This window comes from Balaenoptera borealis (assembly GCF_965194805.1).
Source record: "Balaenoptera borealis genome assembly, chromosome: 5".
Taxonomy (NCBI): Eukaryota; Metazoa; Chordata; class Mammalia; order Artiodactyla; family Balaenopteridae; genus Balaenoptera; species Balaenoptera borealis.
In genome coordinates, this window is record NC_138862.1 from 123987233 (window position 1) to 124005368 (window position 18136).

At 46.2% G+C, this 18136-nt stretch overlaps 2 protein-coding genes, 2 long non-coding RNA genes and 1 pseudogene across 6 annotated transcripts in view; 3 read left to right on the forward strand and 2 right to left on the reverse strand.

Annotated features, from left to right (window-relative positions):
- TFDP2 (transcription factor Dp-2) overlaps positions 1-7842 on the forward strand; it is a 186212-nt gene extending 178370 nt beyond the window's left edge. The window contains exons 13-14 of the mRNA XM_082393780.1: positions 6463-6543; positions 7369-7842. Of these exons, the coding sequence (XP_082249906.1) occupies positions 6463-6543; positions 7369-7414 (127 nt within the window). The 3' untranslated portion in view covers positions 7415-7842. The remainder of the gene's footprint in view (positions 1-6462; positions 6544-7368) is intronic.
- LOC309629613 lies at positions 684-5244 on the reverse strand. Its single transcript, XR_014245144.1, has 2 exons — positions 1697-5244; positions 684-1190 (listed from the first exon to the last, which is right to left on the reverse strand). It is a non-coding gene; the product is annotated as an uncharacterized lncRNA (long non-coding RNA).
- LOC309629609 (large ribosomal subunit protein eL32 pseudogene) lies at positions 5385-5822 on the forward strand (annotated as a pseudogene). Its single transcript has one exon. The product of its transcript is annotated as a large ribosomal subunit protein eL32 pseudogene (transcript).
- Positions 7843-10387: 2545 nt separating the features above from the next.
- LOC309629614 lies at positions 10388-14583 on the forward strand. The gene is made up of 2 exons (XR_014245145.1): positions 10388-11729; positions 11854-14583. It is a non-coding gene; the product is annotated as an uncharacterized lncRNA (long non-coding RNA).
- The window catches only part of ATP1B3 (ATPase Na+/K+ transporting subunit beta 3), a 41826-nt gene continuing 37816 nt past the window's right edge, over positions 14127-18136 (reverse strand). For both annotated transcript variants that reach the window (XM_082393786.1, XM_082393785.1), the window contains 2 exons: positions 17074-17160; positions 14127-14803 (listed from right to left, as the gene is read on the reverse strand). In XM_082393786.1, coding sequence (XP_082249912.1) covers positions 14633-14803; positions 17074-17160 — 258 coding nt within the window. In that variant the 3' untranslated portion in view covers positions 14127-14632. The remainder of the gene's footprint in view (positions 14804-17073; positions 17161-18136) is intronic.

An 18136-nucleotide genomic window follows, 5' to 3' on the forward strand; every position in this document is an offset into this window, starting at 1 on the left:
GTTCCATCCTTCTTCCATCTCTGTGTCTTATTTATTTGAACGCTGGCACCTCTTACTGCTGCTTCCGCCTGAAGACACCTCGAAACTTCCCCAGTTTCTTGCCTGGGAAGAGGGCTCCGTGTGTTCATATTGTGAACAACTGCCAAATGCCCGGGAGCTCCCTGCTCACTGCCAGCTCAGCCTTCTTCCTGAGAGGACTTTCCAGCTTCTTGCTGAAACTTGCTTTCAGGAAATCTAAGCGTATAAAATGCTCTGTGGTAAAGGAAGGCCTGTATCAGGGTGGGTGAAACCAATCCCACTGAATGCAAAGTACAATTTGTCATGATCCCTCTTTCACTTTCATGCAAATCACTGGGACATTTTTGCCGCTGGGGCGCAGCTCCCATCACCAGCCACTTCCTTCTCGCTTGCTTGTCTCCTGCCTTGCTCAAGGGCCTCAAGTACTGGATGCCTGTTGTAACTGAGGTCAGGAGATTTGCTTTCATGCCCTAGCACTTGGCCATGGCCCCCAAAAGCCAGAATTTAATTAGAAATCCCCCAAAGAGTGTGCACTAAAGCCCCAAAATAATGGTCCTTAAAAAGGTACCATCTCCACAGGAATTATTTTCCAACTCTGCTAATAAATAAATAGATTTGTTTTTGAACCTCCAGTGAACAAAGGCTTGTATTGCATCTTTTTAAAAAAAAATTTATTTATTTTATTTTTGGCTGCATCGGGTCTTAGTTGCGACACACGGGATCTCCGTTGAGGCACGTGGGCTTCTCTCTAGTTGTGGCGTGCGGGCTCAGTAGTTGCAGTGCATAGGCTCTCTAGTCGTGGCGCATGGGCTCCGGAGCGCGTGGGCTCTGTAGTTGCGGCATGCAGGCTCTCTAATTGTGTCTTGCATGCTCAGTAGTTGCAGTGCATGGGCTTAGTTGCCCCACAGCATGTGGAATCTTAGTTCCCTGACCAGGGATCGAACCCACGTCCCCTGCATTGGAAGTGTGTATTCTTAACCACTGGACTACCAAGGAAGTCCCTTGTATTGCATCTTTAATCTGAATACAAGAAGAACTGCTTTCACAGAAGGTGTCTGTAGAACATCTAAGTGCGGCCTGCTTCGTGCGACGGGTCCTTGGAGCAGAGACCAAGGCCTTTTTGCCATTGGAGCAGTGCTGGGCTCTTCCGCTCCTGCCCATCCTGCGATCATCTAAAAGATGAACAGTTTCCTCAAGGTTTATCAAAATTCAGTTTATAAATCACTACTAACAGTTACAAGAATGATAGATTTTTCACTTTAAAAATACTTGTGGAAATTATTTTTTAAGAACAAAAACCAGGGATTTCCCTGGCAGTCCAGTGGTTAAGACTCCGCGCTTCCACTGCAGGGGGCACGGCTTCGATACCTGGCTGGGGAACTAAGATCCCATATGCCGTGCAGCACGGCAAAAAAAAAAAAAAAGACACAAACCAAAACGTGAGCCCAGTGGACACTCGTGAAAGTCAGACTAAAGGCATGTATGTAAGGAGACGGAGACCATCAAACTGCAGTTCCTCCTGGGGGCGGTTGGTGTCCCCCCGCCTCGTCAGCCAGGCAGGCGGGCCGGGGGGAGGCCGTGGGCTGCCTGCTTCTCCCACCTAGGTGTTGGCTCCGACCCTGGAGGCACCGCGGAGAAGACAGGCAGCTTCAAAAGCCCCAGGTTCTGGCTTCCTCACCTGCACTCCTGGATGCAGACCTTTGGAGGAGGCTTCGGTCTTCAAAGACAGTGTTTGTTAACGGGCAACACCTTCTCCAGGGCTTCCAGAGACAAGTTTCTCAAAAGGCATTTCTAAAACCTCTGGCTTGAGGGTCGGTATCAGGGCAGCTGTTGCCTCCCTGTTGGGCCTCTGTGCCAGGAACCTGGCCTGTACGTAGACTGGGCAGGTTAAGGACAGGCCTGGCCAAAGAAATCCGCTTGCCGAGGGGAGAGAGTTTCCCCCGTGGCTTCCCCACCCTGAATCCCTTTTGAAAGTCTTCTCAGAGCCTGGAGGGCAAAAGCACGAGCAAGTTGCAGGGCTGGCTGGCGTTAGGCTGGGGAGGTAGGCGCTTGCTGGGGCAGGCTGGGACCACTCCCAGTCGTCATGATAAAGGACAGACACGGAGCAGATGGAGAAAAAAGTCCGGGGAGAAACACCACGGGCAGAACAAGCACAGAAATGAAAACTTGCGACACCCACGTAGCATGAGCCATGTGGGCCGTGGAGGCAGGCGCTGGAGGGCCTGGCCCGTCAGCCAGTAGCGGCTGGAAAGCAGCAGTATCTCCTGTGCGGTGGCCGTGTGCTTTGCTTAGGTTTTTGCTTGTAAGACTCAACAAATACCAGCTGCTGCACTGGGAGTCCCTGATGGAGTTAAGTCCTGCTGGGTGTACGGTAATGGACTGACCAGACAAGCCAGTAACACAGTCTACTCACTGGATGAGCCTGGATGAGCTTGGATGAGCTGGCATTCGAGAAATTTTAGTTGACGTTTTTTTACATTTGCGTGCGTGTACACAAATTCCGTAATTCCTAGGCATCGTCCGATAACAAAATTCTAATTTTTCTGTAGGATTTTGTCATGTTCAATAAGCAGTATTAGAACACACTCTGCAGTTGACAGTCTGTTGACTTTCTTGGCAGATTTTTAAGTGAAGAGAGACACAGGCAGGCAAGTAGGGAGTGTAGTTTGCACACCTTGACCTGTCTTCCTCCCGCTGACGAGAGCATGTGCGCACGTGGGGGTGGGCTGGCTGGGGCCGTCTGAGGGACCTCCGTGCAAGGGGAGACAGGGAAGTCCTTGCAGCTCACAGGCTCCAGCATCACAAACCGGCACCCACCCCACTCGGGAATTCTCAAGCTCCACTGTCAGTGGGAGGGAACCCAGGGAAAATCTTTGTCTCTCAGAAATTAGAAGTTCTCTGAAAATAACCGACAATCAGGAACTTTTCTTTTTTTTTTTCCTTTTTATTTATTTATTTTATTTTTGGCTGTGTTGGGTCTTTGTTTCTGTGCGAGGGCTTTCTCTAGTTGCGGCAAGCGGGGGCCACTCTTCATCGCAGTGCGCGGGCCTCTCACTGTCGCGGCCTCTCTTGTTGCGGAGCACAGGCTCCAGACGCGCAGGCTCAGCAGTTGTGGCTCACGGGCCTAGTTGCTCCGCGGCATGTGGGATCTTCCCAGACCAGGGCTCGAACCCGTGTCCCCTGCATTGGCAGGCGGATTCTCAACCACTGCGCCACCAGGGAAGCCCAGGAACTTGTTTCTTATACATGGACTTTCTTTCATCTTTGTAAATTCAGGGCCTGGCACAGTAGCTGGTATGTAATGAGAGGTTCTTAGTCTTTATTGAACGTGTGAACGAATGAACGAACAGGTGAACTACACACTCTTTATGTTGACCCTTTGTTTAGCCCGAATAACCAAACAGCACTCTCACCTACCACATGAATGATCTGGCCAAAGCCTGGCTAACCCGGAAAGACTGGCCTCTTAACCATCCTATGTTCTGCTGGATTGAGTCAGGAGAGGACAAGATGGTGAAAAGAGTGAGACATTTGCCTGGCTTTGGAAGTAACTGGGTGATAGGAGCAAATAAGCTGACCCAAGGAGAAAAACTCTGCCTCTTGGGGAGAAGGTCGGGGGTAGCAGGCCTCACTGTCACCCGCCTCTGGGTCCTACCTGACAAATCCTTTCTAGCAACTCGCCCACAGGCCCGACTGTGGCAACCAGCCCAGGCCCCTGCGTACTATACACTTCTCTCCCCACCAGGACGTTAGTAGTTTATTTTCTATGAGCCAGTAAGAGACCATGGAAAGATGAGGGCTCCACTCTCTGATAAGTGTCAAGCCAATATGGTTTGTGTTTCCAATACAGAAACAGCTGCTTCATGCCCCACCCCACCCCAGTCCAGTACCAGCTAGTTCCGTCTTTCCACTGCTGCCATTAACACACTTGTTCTAACCAGCAGCCACTGGATTTTTCCATACTTGAGAGTGGGCAGCTGTTAACAAGAGAACACTTGCCCAGAGAAGCCAGCAAGCATGGGAAGGAGTGAGCTTGTTACACAGTCAAAAACAGATGACTAGGAACTACATGGAGAAGTCCGTCGCACTCCCAGCTGCTTTCCACGAGAATTTATCACTAACAACTCCACAGGAGAAGCTTGAGTGGGAGAGAAGGTGAGGGACTATCCTAAGGTCATGAAGAGACCAAATCACTTGCAAAGAGAGAGTTCCAGCCAGAGAGCTTACCTCACCCAATCTTTGTATCCAGGGAGGGAAAAGCCAAAACGAGGCTCCCCTCAAGCCCTCTCAAGTTCAGAGTCACGTTTGAGATGCCTGGTTTAAAAGGTGAACCCATCCCAGGGACATTCACTCAGAAGCCCGTTTAAAAAGGCCTCCTGGGGGCTTCCCTGGTGGCGCAGTGGTTGAGACTCTGCCTGCCAATGCAGGGGACACAGGTTCGAGCCCTGGTCTGGGAAGATCCCACATGCCGCGGAGCAACTAGGCCCGTGAGCCACAACTACTGAGCCTGCGTGTCTGGAGCCTGTGCTCCGCAGCAAGAGAGGCCGCGATAGTGACAGGCCCGTGCACCGCGATGAAGAGTGGCCCCCGCTCGCCGCAACTAGAGAAAGCCCTCGCACAGAAACGAAAACCCAACACGGCCAAAAATAAATAAATAAATTTATAAAATTAAAAAAAAAAAAAGGCCTCCTGGGGGCTTCCCTGGTGGTGCAGTGGTTAGGAATCTGCCTTCCAATGCAGGGGACAAGGGTTTGAGCCCTGGACCGGGAAGATCCCACATGCCATGGAGCGACTAAGCCTGTGCGCCACAACTACTGAGCCCGCGTGCCACAACTACTGAAGCCCGTGCGCCTAGAGCCCGCGCCCTGCAGCAGGAGAAGCCACCGCAATGAGTAGCCCCCGCTCGCTGCAACTAGGGAAAGCCCATGCGCAGCAACGAAGACCCAACGCAGCCAAAAATAAAATAAATTTATAAAAAATAAATTAATTAAAAAAAATAAAAGGCTTCCTGGGCCAGGCACAGAGCTGTTTTCCTAGTCTCTGCACCCATAGGTGTATTCACAGGCCAGGGATGCACCTCTCTTGGGGCAAAACTCTTTTAGTCATTTGTAGATTGAATTAGCGACTAGTCTTTGATGGGGCAAGATACTTTTCTACTACCCCAGGGAACTGCCACCAACCCCGAGCAAGTCTCCCAAACTGAACAGCGGGCACTGGCTCCAGATGCCCACGGTGGTCAGAGTGCAGGGATGCGCCTGGACCAGGGAGACTCTGAGGGAAGACAGAAATCCTTTGTTCCTAAATAACGGATCTTCTTTAACAGTAATAGCTCTCTTCTTCGGCGCTGCCTACAGAGGTGGCAGCAACTCCTACCTGGGATCATGGCTACCCTCAGACCACTCGTGAAGCCCAAGATGGTCAAAACCTGATGAACCAAGAAGTTCATCAGGCACCAGTCAGACCGATATGTCAGACTGAAGCGGAACTGGTGGAAACCCAGAGGCATTGACAACAGGGTGCGCAGGAGATTCAAGGGCCAAATGTTGATGCCCAACATCGGTTATGGAAGCAACAAGGAAACAAAGCACATGCTGCCAGTGGCTTCCGGAAGTTCCTGGTCCACAGCGTCAAGGAGCTTGAAGTGCTGCTGATGTGCAACAAATCTTTCTGTGCTGAGACTGCTCACAACCTCTCCTCCAAGAACTGCAAAGCCATTTTGGAGAGAGCAGCCCAGCTGGCCGCCGGTCACCAATCCCAACGCCAGGCTGCACAGTGAAGAAAATGGATAGACAGCTCGTGTGCACATTGTGTTTGTGTTAATAAAACCATGAAACGTGGCCAAAAAAAAAAAAAAAGACACACCAGTAATAATAAGTAGCTAAGGCATCTAGCGCTAATTGGCAGGCACTCTTCTAAGCACTCACCCTACTTTACAAACAAAACTAAGAAAACAGAGAGATTATTGTCCAAGGTCACACAGCTCGAGCAGGGGGCAGAGCAAGGACTGAAAGCGAGCAGCCTAGCTCCAGACTGTGCTCTTAAGGATAAATTAGAGCTGCCCCTAGTCCCTCCAAGGCAGTCTTTTCAATTCTGCTAAGTGTTAAGTCTTAAGTTTTATACAAAGAAATCCAGGTCAAACAGGCTGTCACTTGGCCCAGAGTGAGCTGGGGGCGGGGTGAGGGTGGTCAGTTCTCTGGGTTTTGAGGGGAACGAGAGCCTGGTGTTGAGATGTGTGCAGTTAGCTGGGACAGTGGCCCAGGAAAGAATGACTAAGGTCGAGAACAAAGCCCCTCTCTCTCCTGCGCCAGCCTCTCCCAGGGAGGGAAGTGTCTTTTGGAAGTGGGGTCCCCAGCAGGCGGTGTCCGAAGGTGGCATGGCTGTGCCCACAAGTCTCCTGTGTTTGCCTCCCTGCCCACCTCTTGACCCTGTGAGTTTCTTTCTCAGGCAAGCTCTCCCCAGATGGTGGCCAGATGGTCCCCAGCAGCCGCTGGATTCCTCCCTGCCCTCCAGCCCTCCGGCCCAGAGGTGAGCGCTTCTCTTGACCAGTGTCTTGGGGTTTACTCTTCTTGGACCAGCCTGGGCCACATGCCACCCCGACACCAACCGGTGTGGCCGCAAAGAGCGTGCGGATGAGCTCGGCCCGGGCAACCCCTCGCCCTTGGAAAGAGGCCGGTGTGGCAGCCCTGCCTGGACCGCGTGGCCTGAGGTGGGGGACATCAAGGCGCTGTGATGGGCCTGGCAGAGACGGGTCAGGGCAGGAAGAGACATGGACACCCGCACTTACCCAGAGCAGCCTTGCTGGAGGAGACCCTCTTAAAAGCGAAAGCATTTGCATTCTACAGCAGCACTGTTTTATGTGCTGCTGTGAAGTTAAACCCAGTGGTGGTGGTCCGGGCGCTTATAAAAATTGCCATGCTTTTCAATAGTGCGTTGAAACGCTGGAATTCATGGGATGGCAGGTCTGGTGCAAAGACCTGGATTTCCAGTGCGGCTCCACTAAAAGTAAGTCCCTGGGCTGGACTTGTTTCCATCCTTACAGAATGGGGGAGCCTCACCTCCACCCTCCATGCCTCACAGGCATTTCAGGGGAAGTAGGAATGTGAAAGTGCTTAGCCCTGTTGCAGGAATGTTCAATTCTGAGCAAAATCCTTCAGGAACTGGGGCAAAGTGAGTATGGCCAGAAGTCAGTACTACAGACGACAAGTGCAGGGGCCTCCGGGGCCTTGGAGGATGGGATGTCACAGGCAGCGCCGGGTGGGAGGGGAGGAGACCAGAGGGCCACAGAGGGCAGGCTCCTGGGCTCGCGGGACTGACAATCACAGCTGAGAAAACTAACACATAACTTCACAGACTTGATACTTCTGCATCAGGAAATGGCACAAACGATCAGGTCTAAATAGAACAGAGAAGCACTGACCAGCAAACAGCCAGCACCTGGATAGGCCTGAGAACACAGCGGGCGGGCGTGGAGCCGCACATCCCCGGGGCAGGACAGCTGTGGACAGAGGCATATTCCTGGCAGGCAGGGGACGGTCGGGCCGGCAAGAGACCGAGTGCTACCTCAGAGGACCACCCGTTTCAGAGGCCCTGTAATTAGGAGACACACAAAAGATGGCGACATAGTACATGGAGAGAGCTGAAAAGGGTGAAAAGACCCGACTGCTACCGTGTATAAAATAGATAACCAACAAGGACCTACTGTATAGCACAGGGAACTATACTCAATATTTTGTAATAATCTATACAGGAAAAGAATCTGAAAAAGGATACATATATATATCTCTCTCCTGTGCTGTATACCTGAAACTTACACGATATTGTAAATCAACTATATTTCAATAAAAACAAAAGACTTTGAAAGAAAATAAAAATAAATAAAACACCCAACTGGGCGTGTCTGCACTCGGTCTCTGCAACAGTTCAGAGAACAGGCTGTGCTTACCTGCCCAGGCCAACCCTAATCGGAAGGCTCTTCATGGAAAAGACATCCAAGAAACCCATTCAGAGTGTAAGGAGAAAATGCACCAGTGGCTGCTGTTCGCATCTGCAGTTTCAACACGGAAGGTAACCACTAGTTGGGGTTCCTCTAGTAAAGCTGCCACAGAGGTCTGGGGCTCCCCGAATCTGGCCGATGCTTGGGGTCTGCTAGGGAACGACCTTACTTAGGATGCCTCGTTAACAAACTTCCTTGGATGGATTTTGGGACAGTCCCTCTTTAAAACAGCTGCTTCTGAGGGATCCAGATGATAGTCAAATGACCACAGATGAGATTTCCAAGGAGCCTTTGTGCTACTTTTAAACCCTAATATGTGTTTCTTGTATTTACTTGCTACGCACTTATAAACATCACACTATTCTCTTCCAACTAATACGGATTTTAAATTCTGCTCGCTACACCAGATAAACTTCTTGTCCATTGGAGTTATTTAAGGATCTGATAGAATCTTCTATAATCCTTTCTCTCAGAGCATTTATAAAACGCAAATATCAAATTAAAAAAAAAGGGGGGGGGGAATCCCCTGGCGGTCTAGGGGTTAGGACTCCACATTTTCACTGCTGAGGGCGCGGGTTCGATCCCTGGTTGGGGAACTAAGATCTCGCAAGACGTGTGGCTCAGCCAAAAAAATAAAAAATAAATAAAAGTCAAGTATCCTGAAGACTGTGTCTGCAGGTGGGATTATTGCCATCCTTCTGGGTGGCTCCAGACTTAAAGCCATTTAAAGTCAGTTCCAACAGGTCTCCTCAGAAAGAGGCTCCCCAGACCTGCTGAGTGCTGGCTGAGGGCTGTGGACTGAAGGTGAGAGCAACGTGTGGACCAGCCTACTCTGGCCAGAGGCCATCACCTCCTGCAAGGGCAGCAAAGACAGCCACCACACACAGAGCCTACCAGAAGCAGTTTCAGCCTTGCTGTAGTTGCTGGGCTGTTAAGTTCCACGAGGGCAGGGATCTTGTTTTGATCGCCAGTGTATCCCAAGCTCCTAGTACATTGCCTGGCACACACTGGGGTGCTCGATAAAAAAAAAAAATTTTTTTTAAATGAATGAGTCCATTCCTTCTCACTTAGCGATAGCAACTTTGCAGAGTTTTCTTTGTTGATGAGGTGGGTTCCCGTCATCTCCAAGCTGGTGGCCTCCAGAAGCTGACCTTCTATTCAGCTGCGAGAAAGGGTATGCTGGCGAGGACGCTGTTAAAGGTCAGGCTGGCAACATGCTGTCCTCAGGAAGCTGGAACCATGGCTGCAGGCTCCTGTCCTCCCCCAGGGCCTCAGAAAATAAGCAAAGGACATGGAAATGCCCCATCTGTAGCCAGGTCCTGCCTGCCGTGCAGGCCACGGATCACAGACGTGAGGCTCAAGATCCGAAAGCCAGGGGCTCACAACACAGGGCACCCCTCCACCTCAACCTCTGTGAATATTAGTTCACAGCGGAACAATACGTATCCTAGGCCTTTCTTCTCTCAGTTCTCCTTTCCTCCCTCCTCTGCCCTGGCTCTGAATTCCAGGTGCTGCACTGACCAGGATGGTGCACAAGAGCCTTGTGGGCAAAGGTGATCCTCAGAGTAGCGGCACACAGGAGCTCGTCAGGAATGCAGACCCTCAGGCCCCACCCTAGACGTGGCTGCATCAGAATATGCATTTTAAACAGGATTCCTTGAATGAATCACATGCACCCGAGACTTGAGAAGTACTGGGTTGGAGCATACAATCTTCATTGAGAAAATGACCATCTTAGCTTTCTATCTGCTGCTGAAACAAATGACCCCAAATTTAGTGGCTTCAGATAATACTCATTTATCCTCTCCATGGCTGTGGTCCGCAGTCTTGGTGGGCTGGGCTGGGCTCTCCTCTGGAGGCTCGGGGAAGACTGGGCTTCCAGAATTCGGTTCCTTCTCCGGTTTCCACATGGCCCCCTTCATTACCAGAAGAGCAACAGTGTCTTCTCACACTTCAGACCTGACTTCTGCTTCAGGCTCCCATGATTACACTGAGCCCTCTGGATGATCCAGGATAATCTCCCCATTTTAAGGTCAACTGATTAGTAACCTTAATTTCATCTGCAAAGTCCCTATTGCCACGTGATGCAACATAAGCACAGGTGTGACACCGGAAGGCAGAGGTCATGGGGGCCCAAATTCTGCTTACCACAGTTGATTTCATCAGCAGTAGGTCCAAACCCGGATGGTCTCAGAAGGGCACCCCCAAGTGCTCTGAATGTTCGGTCATCTCTGTTAGCGTCTCTCCCTGCCACACCTCATTTGGTTCTTCCTGCCTGACCCTTAGTTTCACTCCAGTTACCACTGCCCCCCCCACCCTGCCATACAGTCTCAACACATCTCAACTCCCTCCCACCCAAGAGAGCTCTTACCTGAGGGTGCACATAATTCTGCAGGAAGTCCATCCTTTCCACACCATCTCAGCTCTACTCAGCCACCCAGAGGGAAGATCACAAGGAACAAGGCTCATGCCAAAAAAAAGATGGCACCCACGCCTGCCACTTCATGTCACCCCTCACTCTCCCTCAGCTCTGGCATTAGAGACCTGGGGCTCTGACCTGCAGAACAGAAGGGGCACTGGACGCGTGAGTGTCAGCAGAAGGTCTCTGGGAGCTCAGCACCACCCCAAGATCACCTGAGCCAGCAGCCCTGCATACTCTCCAATTCCAGACAGACTCATATTTGAGTGGATAGACTGGTCCTGTCTTCAAGCAAATCCAGAACTAATGCTAGCCTGTCACTAGCTGGTTGGTCACCAGTCAAATCCAGTTTGTTCTTATGAAGGCCCTTCTGAGTTATCCCAAGGCCACACAAATAATCTGGAAAGAGAGGGTTAGGAGACATTCTCCGCTTTGGTTTTCATACTTAAATATCAGCCCTTACCAGTCTTGACTCCCTAGTGAATTCTGACTGTTTCTAAAAAGCAAGCCCGTCCTCAATGGACAAATCCTGCCATCCGTGACAAGGGTTAAAGGCTGTTCCACGCTCCTGAAAGCAAATCCAAAAATCATTCCCGAAAAGTTCTGAAGGGACTTATTTGAAGGACAAGTCACTGGAATGTGAGGAAATTGGCTTGTCCAAAAAGCAGACACACTGATCTCTCTGTGTGACCTCCAGTATGAAGGAAGCCCTCCTGGGAACAGATTCTCCCTCCCTGGAGTACCGGTCACCCGCAGGCCGGTCTCAGGGAGGCGCACGCAGAGACCCACTGCTCAAAACACAGCTCCTCCTGTGCGGGGAACCAATGGAGCTAAAAAATTCTGAAACCAACATAGCAAATTCTTTTGAGTCTTCTTTAAACTCCAACTTGACAAATTTATTAAAGCAAGAAAAGCCAAGGGAAATTAACAATTCCACGTAGACAACAGTTTCAAATTCACCCATTTGTGACCGCCGCCCTCATACAAACCTGCTGCACAAGGCCAAAGGCAGCCAGGAAAGACTTTCAACTCCTTCTTTACCACACCCCTCCCGGTGATAAACAACGCGCCAATGCAGCAGCCACACTGTACTTACACACCCTGTTTCCAGTTACCAGGAAGGAAACACTCCCGAAAAACCTGAAACCTCGAAAGGAGGGGGAGCCTTTGGAAACTAACATTTATAAACATCTACTACATGGTGGCGTGGCGTATATATTTTCTCATTTAATCCTCACAGCCCTGAAGGGTGGCCACACCCTCACTGTACAGTTAAAATGAGAACCGAAGCTCTGAAGGGTAAGTACCCTGCCTAAGATTTCCAAACAATCAAATGCAAATCAAGATTTAATGCCAATTTTCCCTCCCTCTCCTTCCACAATGAATGATCGAGGATTTCCCATGAATTTCTCTCTTCCAACAGACTCTCCACGGAATCTGGGAAGTCCTCCTCACAGACTGTACCTTCAGTGATAGGCAGTCCTATTGGATTTCGTGAAGAGGACAGACCAGCCTTTCTTATCTCACTGCTGCACATGGCAGGGAAGCTACCAGTAAGAAAGGACAACGGGGCTTAAGTTATAGGACGAACTACACACGTTCGAGGTAGGGAGAGTATCTTGTACAGAAAACCCTACTAAGAGACACTATGATACAGTCTAAGGCTGAGTCTGTATGTCCAAATTGGGATTGAACTATACTGTAATTTGTTCCCTCCCACCCATGGAAGTGATCAAAGTGACATAGAGTTCATTTGTAGAAAAAAATTCCAAGTATAAAACAGCTTGGAGATCTAAGGAAACTAACCCATAATTTTCTTTGAGCTAGACATATAACATACCTGTTGAATTTTAAGTATCAGCTAAAGTCAACTGACAGTAGAATCTTCTCCATCCAGTAATCAAACTAGTGCCAGACTCAACCGCTTGAGGATGCAAAGCTGATTGTCTTTAGTCCTTTGTCCCCTTGCTATTCAAACTGTGGTCTGTGAATAGCAGGCTAGGCATCACTTAGGAGGTTGCTGAGTGTACAGAATCTCTCCTATGGAATCAGAATCTGCCTGTTAACAAGATGCCCAGTGAAGCTCTGAGGAAAACCTGAAATGCAGCAGAAATGCAGACTCAAAGCACGTCCAGGGCCCCCTTCATTCCTAGTCACCCTTCGCATTGGTCCCATACAGACCCAGCCCCTTCCCATACTGACTGTCTCGGGGGACCTTTGGAATAACCCAGGCCCCCCCCCCCCACCTCCCTCACACGTACCTGCCATCATCTCAGAGCCTGTTCCCTCCTAGTTTAAGATCTTCAAGAGACCACGTCTCTTCATCTCTTTATCCTCATTATCCTCAGAGTCTGGCAACTCATTACTTGGCCCACAGCAGGCTTGTGATAAAGTTGCTAAACTCCCCTAATTTCAACACAAAAGAGAGCCAGGAAGAGTTGGGTAGGTCAACTAAGGTCACAGGCAGTCAGGGGCCAAGCCACGGCCAACCTTCTGAACCAAGGAGGCACAAATGGGACTCATGTCTATGTCCCTTTTTTCTTTCTTTCCAAAACCCACTCACCCATTTTGGATAGCTCAATTCTTGTCACATGTTCTGAGAACTACTTTGCTTCTGCCTAAGCTCATTAAAACAAAAATTCCACCCACACTATACTTCAAAAGATACAAATTTAATTGAAAATTTAATGATATGGATTTCACACGAGCCAAAGTTGACAGCTGCTGAGGACCTGTTCACACCTGGCCAACTAAAATGATGCCCTGGTTGCAGCCCCTGACACTGCTCTGCCATCACAGCACCTTTTCTCCTTGTTTTATACTCTTAAGAGATAGGGTAGGTTTGCTTTATTAACAACTCCAAGAATCGTTTTCTTCAGTTGCAAAGGAGGCTTCTAAAATGAAAATCTGTTATCACTAAGATCTTAGTGACAGAGCAAACCTCCCAGTGGGGCTGAGTGACAACTAGCGAAGCGTTCAGGCTGCTCCTGGACCACCAAGGCCCATCTGGCTAGTTAAGGCCACCCAGAGCACTCCTGTTTTCTCCAGACAGCCATTCCTGAGCCAGCTGGGTTGGGTCCCACTCGTCCTGGCTTGCACCAACACAAAGAAAACCTCAAGAATATTAGCCCTGCCTTTTTTTAAGGAGAAAAGTAACAATTTCAAAAAATGGGCTTAAAAAAAAACACAGATCATGTGGGAAGCACACCTTTCTCAATAGAGGAGAAAGTAGCTCACATTATGACAAAGAATCATACCAAACACCTCAGACCGAAGGAGGAAATATTTCATGACACTCATCAGACAATGCTGAAATAAAACTGTTTGGTTTGAAGCTTTGAATAAGTTCCAAGTTTTTATATTTCACAATTTGTAGAGTCCACAGTCTGCTAAATAAAAGCAGTAGTAAGATTTCACAAACTATTATACAATTTAAATCTTATGAATTTAATTTCATAAATATTTAGGTGCACATATTCATACCGGCTAACCTAAAAATGCAGTTTTTATCTATGGTCTAAAATACTTTAACCTTAATACTTTAAAAGATTTAGTTCCAGCACTGAAAATAATCCCATCACTTTTTTTGTGTGTTTGTTTTTACATGTTTTACAACAAAAAGGTTGTGCTCCTAGTCAAAAAGATCCACAGACTAATTCAGCATGTAAAAAATAATTTTTACAAAACATCCAAGACAACCTTTCAAATCCACTTTTATTTTCCTTTTTCCTCCTCACATACAGAGCTTCTCCATACACTGCATTTCTTGCAGCTATAAAGTCATTTGACGTTGGTCAGGTACCATTTTATCCCCTAAAACTTTGCTGGCATCAAAATATGACAGTTAACCAGTGTTAAATCTATAAAATATTTACATAGCACAGCACATTAAGCTTTAGACACTTGGCAATTAAACCACATAAAAATTGGACAAGACCCCCATCCTACATGTTCAGAATCAGGTGTTCACAGTCCCTATCTGGTGACTGTACATCGTTCAAAACGCAGCAGAGGCAACAGGCAGTTACTTTGAAGGAAACTGAACACTACGATCTGGAAGCACATTATGATGCTACCCCAGTGTCATGTACCACTCCACCTTTCTCCAAGGCGGTCTCATAATTCTGGAATGGCAGGTCCAGCTGATACAAAATGAAGACAGACAACACAACGTTTACTCTGTGGAGATATCTTAACTCCTACTATGGACGCATGGTGATTTTGAATACAACTCGTCCTAAAAATTTGTCACGATCATCCTGGTTTTTTAGGTTGGGTGATCCATCAATCTTGCACTCAACTGTGACTTCGTTTACGTCATTTCTATTACCAAAGATGAGCTGGACGGCAACTAATGGCTGTAGATAGCTCCCCTGGCAAATAAAGGAAAATACATTAATTCAAATTCTGCAATAACTTTACACTTTATCAGGAGTTTGTTTATTCTGTAAAATTAAAAAAACAAAATTTTAATTTAATAATTGGATCTATTATTTTTTTAATCCTCTACCTTTTTTTCCCCCCTTAGCTGGATATTCATTTATCTTCACTTTTTTATTGGTAAAAGTGTTTATGACTATGAATTTTCCTCTAAGCACTGCTTTAAATGTATTCCATAGGTTGTGATTATGTTGTGCTTCATTATTTTTTAGATATTCTATAATCTTGGTTTGAGTTTCCCCCTTTCCCCAAGAGTTGATTAGAGAGTTCCCACCTCCTCCCTCTTTTGGAAGGGCCCTTTTATTTCAGTAATTTCTAGTTTTCCGGCATTGTGATCAGAAAGTATTGTTGTAATATATTTCTATTTTATGAAACTTGAGCATGCATTTTTTATGATAAAGTTTTGTGACTGTTCTGGGTGTTTGAGAAAGATATGTATTGTATCTATCTATATATTAGTATGTTTGATAAACATGCAGAAGATCTACCTCACTGATTATGTTACTTAGGTTTCTAACATCCTTACTTATGGTTGCTGTGGGACTTTGTACAAATATACTCATAATTGTTTTGCCATCACTGTGGTTTCTAAATACAATTCTTCACTAAAAGGAACTAGGGGCTGATTCCAGGGCGGAGGCAGGGAAAGTATAAGAACCTGGAACATCTTGTGGTGCCAGAAAGTAAGGAAGTGCTATAGGAATCAAGGGAACATGTCTATAAAGGACACAGGAGCCAGAGCCAGCCTGAAGGTCTCCCACCAGCCAAATCTGGGACAACATTAGCACCAATATAAATGATTATAACATATAACCCCTGAATCAAATAAGAATCCATGAGAATATACTGATATAAATAATAAACAGTGGAAAAGGAAAAGCTCTTCCTTAGAGTGGAATGCCAACTAGTAAATGGAAAAAGAAAAGATGAAATTAGAAAAAACATTTCAGAACAATTCTATTAGTAACTGACTGTGGAAAGAATTTACAAATGCTAAAGTTATAGGAGAAATAATTTTATAAACTCTCCAAGTATTCGCCCCACATGATACTTATTGATTACAAAGAAAAAAAAAAGTATAACTTTACATTAGGGAAATCTGGCTGACACCACCTTAACAAGGTTAACATCACCATTAATGGGACTCAACACCACGTCCCTCCTGATATGCTATTCTGAAAAGGACATAACATTTCTTCTGAGGCATTCCTGCCGAAGATGTACAACCTACATTTAATCATGAAAAACATCAGATAAACTCAAACTGAGGAACATAAACCAACAAAGTAAGCCAAAAAAGGCCTGTACTCATTTTTGAAGAGCTCAAGGGCATGAAACAGACAGATGGAGGAACTGTTCCAGATTATAGGTGACTAACAGTGTAACATCCTAGACCAGGAAAAAACTTTTTTTTTTTTTTTGCAATAAAGGACATTATTGGAACAACTGGTGACATTTCAACAAGATCTGTAGATTAGATAATAGTACAATATCAATGCTAATGGTTATATATGATAATGTCCTTATTTTTAGGAAATTTAACGTAAAGAGCATTTAGTGTAAAGAGGCACCATGTTTATCACTGAGTGCCAATGATGGTTCAGGGGGAAAAATTATATATATATATTTTATATACATATATATACCTATACATATATATATACATATATACATATATATATATATACATACATACATATATATATATATATATATATGGAGACTGATAAGACAAATGGGAAATCTGTGTAAAGGGTCTTTAGGAACCCTTTGTACTATTCTAGCCACTTTATGTTTAAAATCATTTCAAAATAAAAAGTTTACTAGTATACATACAAAATGCTATTTATATACATATACTTAAAAGAAAAACTATGGAAGAAATTACACTACAATAATAGTTATCTCTGGGTAGTGACTTCTTTACTACTTCTCTATATTCTTTAAATAAGCACACCCTAAGAAATGAAAGAGAAAACTGTATTTTGAAAATAATCATCCTTTAACTTAGCTGCTTCAGTTTTGTGCTTGTAGTTAAGATCTGGAGTCTCCATTTGCCATCACCATTTGTATTTAAAAACCAGAATAGATGATGCACACGTTACACAGGGCATACGTCTACCTAATCCAGACAACTGGCATTTTAATACAGACTACCAGTTTTCCAAGAGTCACTACCACTTAAGAACTTCTAAATACTTACATGCAGTTTTTTCCCATAATATGGAAAATATTTTAAATCTATCGTTCCATTGGAAGGATAAGTTGATAGCACTGCTGTGTTTTCACCCTAAAGTTGAAAACAAAACAAACCGTTTTTAGGTCACAAAAAATAGTTTTAAAAAATGTATTTTTATTAAAGCAGTATCAGTTATGGACACTATGAGGAAACTACAATGCTGCTCCAACTGCATCCACTACAAGTGTGTTTTTGAAAAGAGACTTACTCATGTTGATTTAAACCCTTTGACACAAACTATCCTGATTTCCTGATGTATCTTATATACTTTTCCATGACAGTCCCTTTAACTTACAGCCAGATCTACTCATGCAATGTCTGTAAAATCTTATCTGCTTTCCAACTACCAAATGCCAGTTCTCCAGCCACTGACAGCAGGAATGCACAAGTAGGTCTGGGACCAATGAACGCTAAGATGAATAAAATATTGTGCTTCCAGACTGGAAAGCAATAGCTGCCACACCTAGAAGGTACCACTCAGGCCTGGGAGGCAGCAGGTCCAAAAGTTTCACATGATTAACAACCATGATAACTGTAACCAGAGGTGGAAACTATGATGCAGCTGACAAACTGTTAGGGAAAATTTAAAGTACTCCAAGGAATACCCTTCTTAACCAATTTAAATACCACATTTCCCTTGAATAATTTTTATGAGCACATGTAAATCAGTTAGAAGTATTATATGTCTACTGCAGTTATATTCCATGTATTAAAAAAACTGATACAGGGACTTCCCTGGCGGTCCAGTGGTTAAGACTCTGCACTTCCACTGCGGGGGGCACGGGTTCCATCCCTGGTCAGGGAACTAAGATCCGGGATGCCGCTAGGCACAGCCAAAAAATAAATTTAAACAAGCAAACAAAAAACTGATACAACAAAAAAGAAACAGACTCTCAGATATAGAAAACAAATTAGTAGTTACCTTTGGGGAGAGGGAAGGGGAGAGGGGCAATATAGGGGTAGGGGATTAAGAGGTACAAACTACCATGTATAAAATAAATAAGCTGGGCTTCCCTGGTGGCGCAGT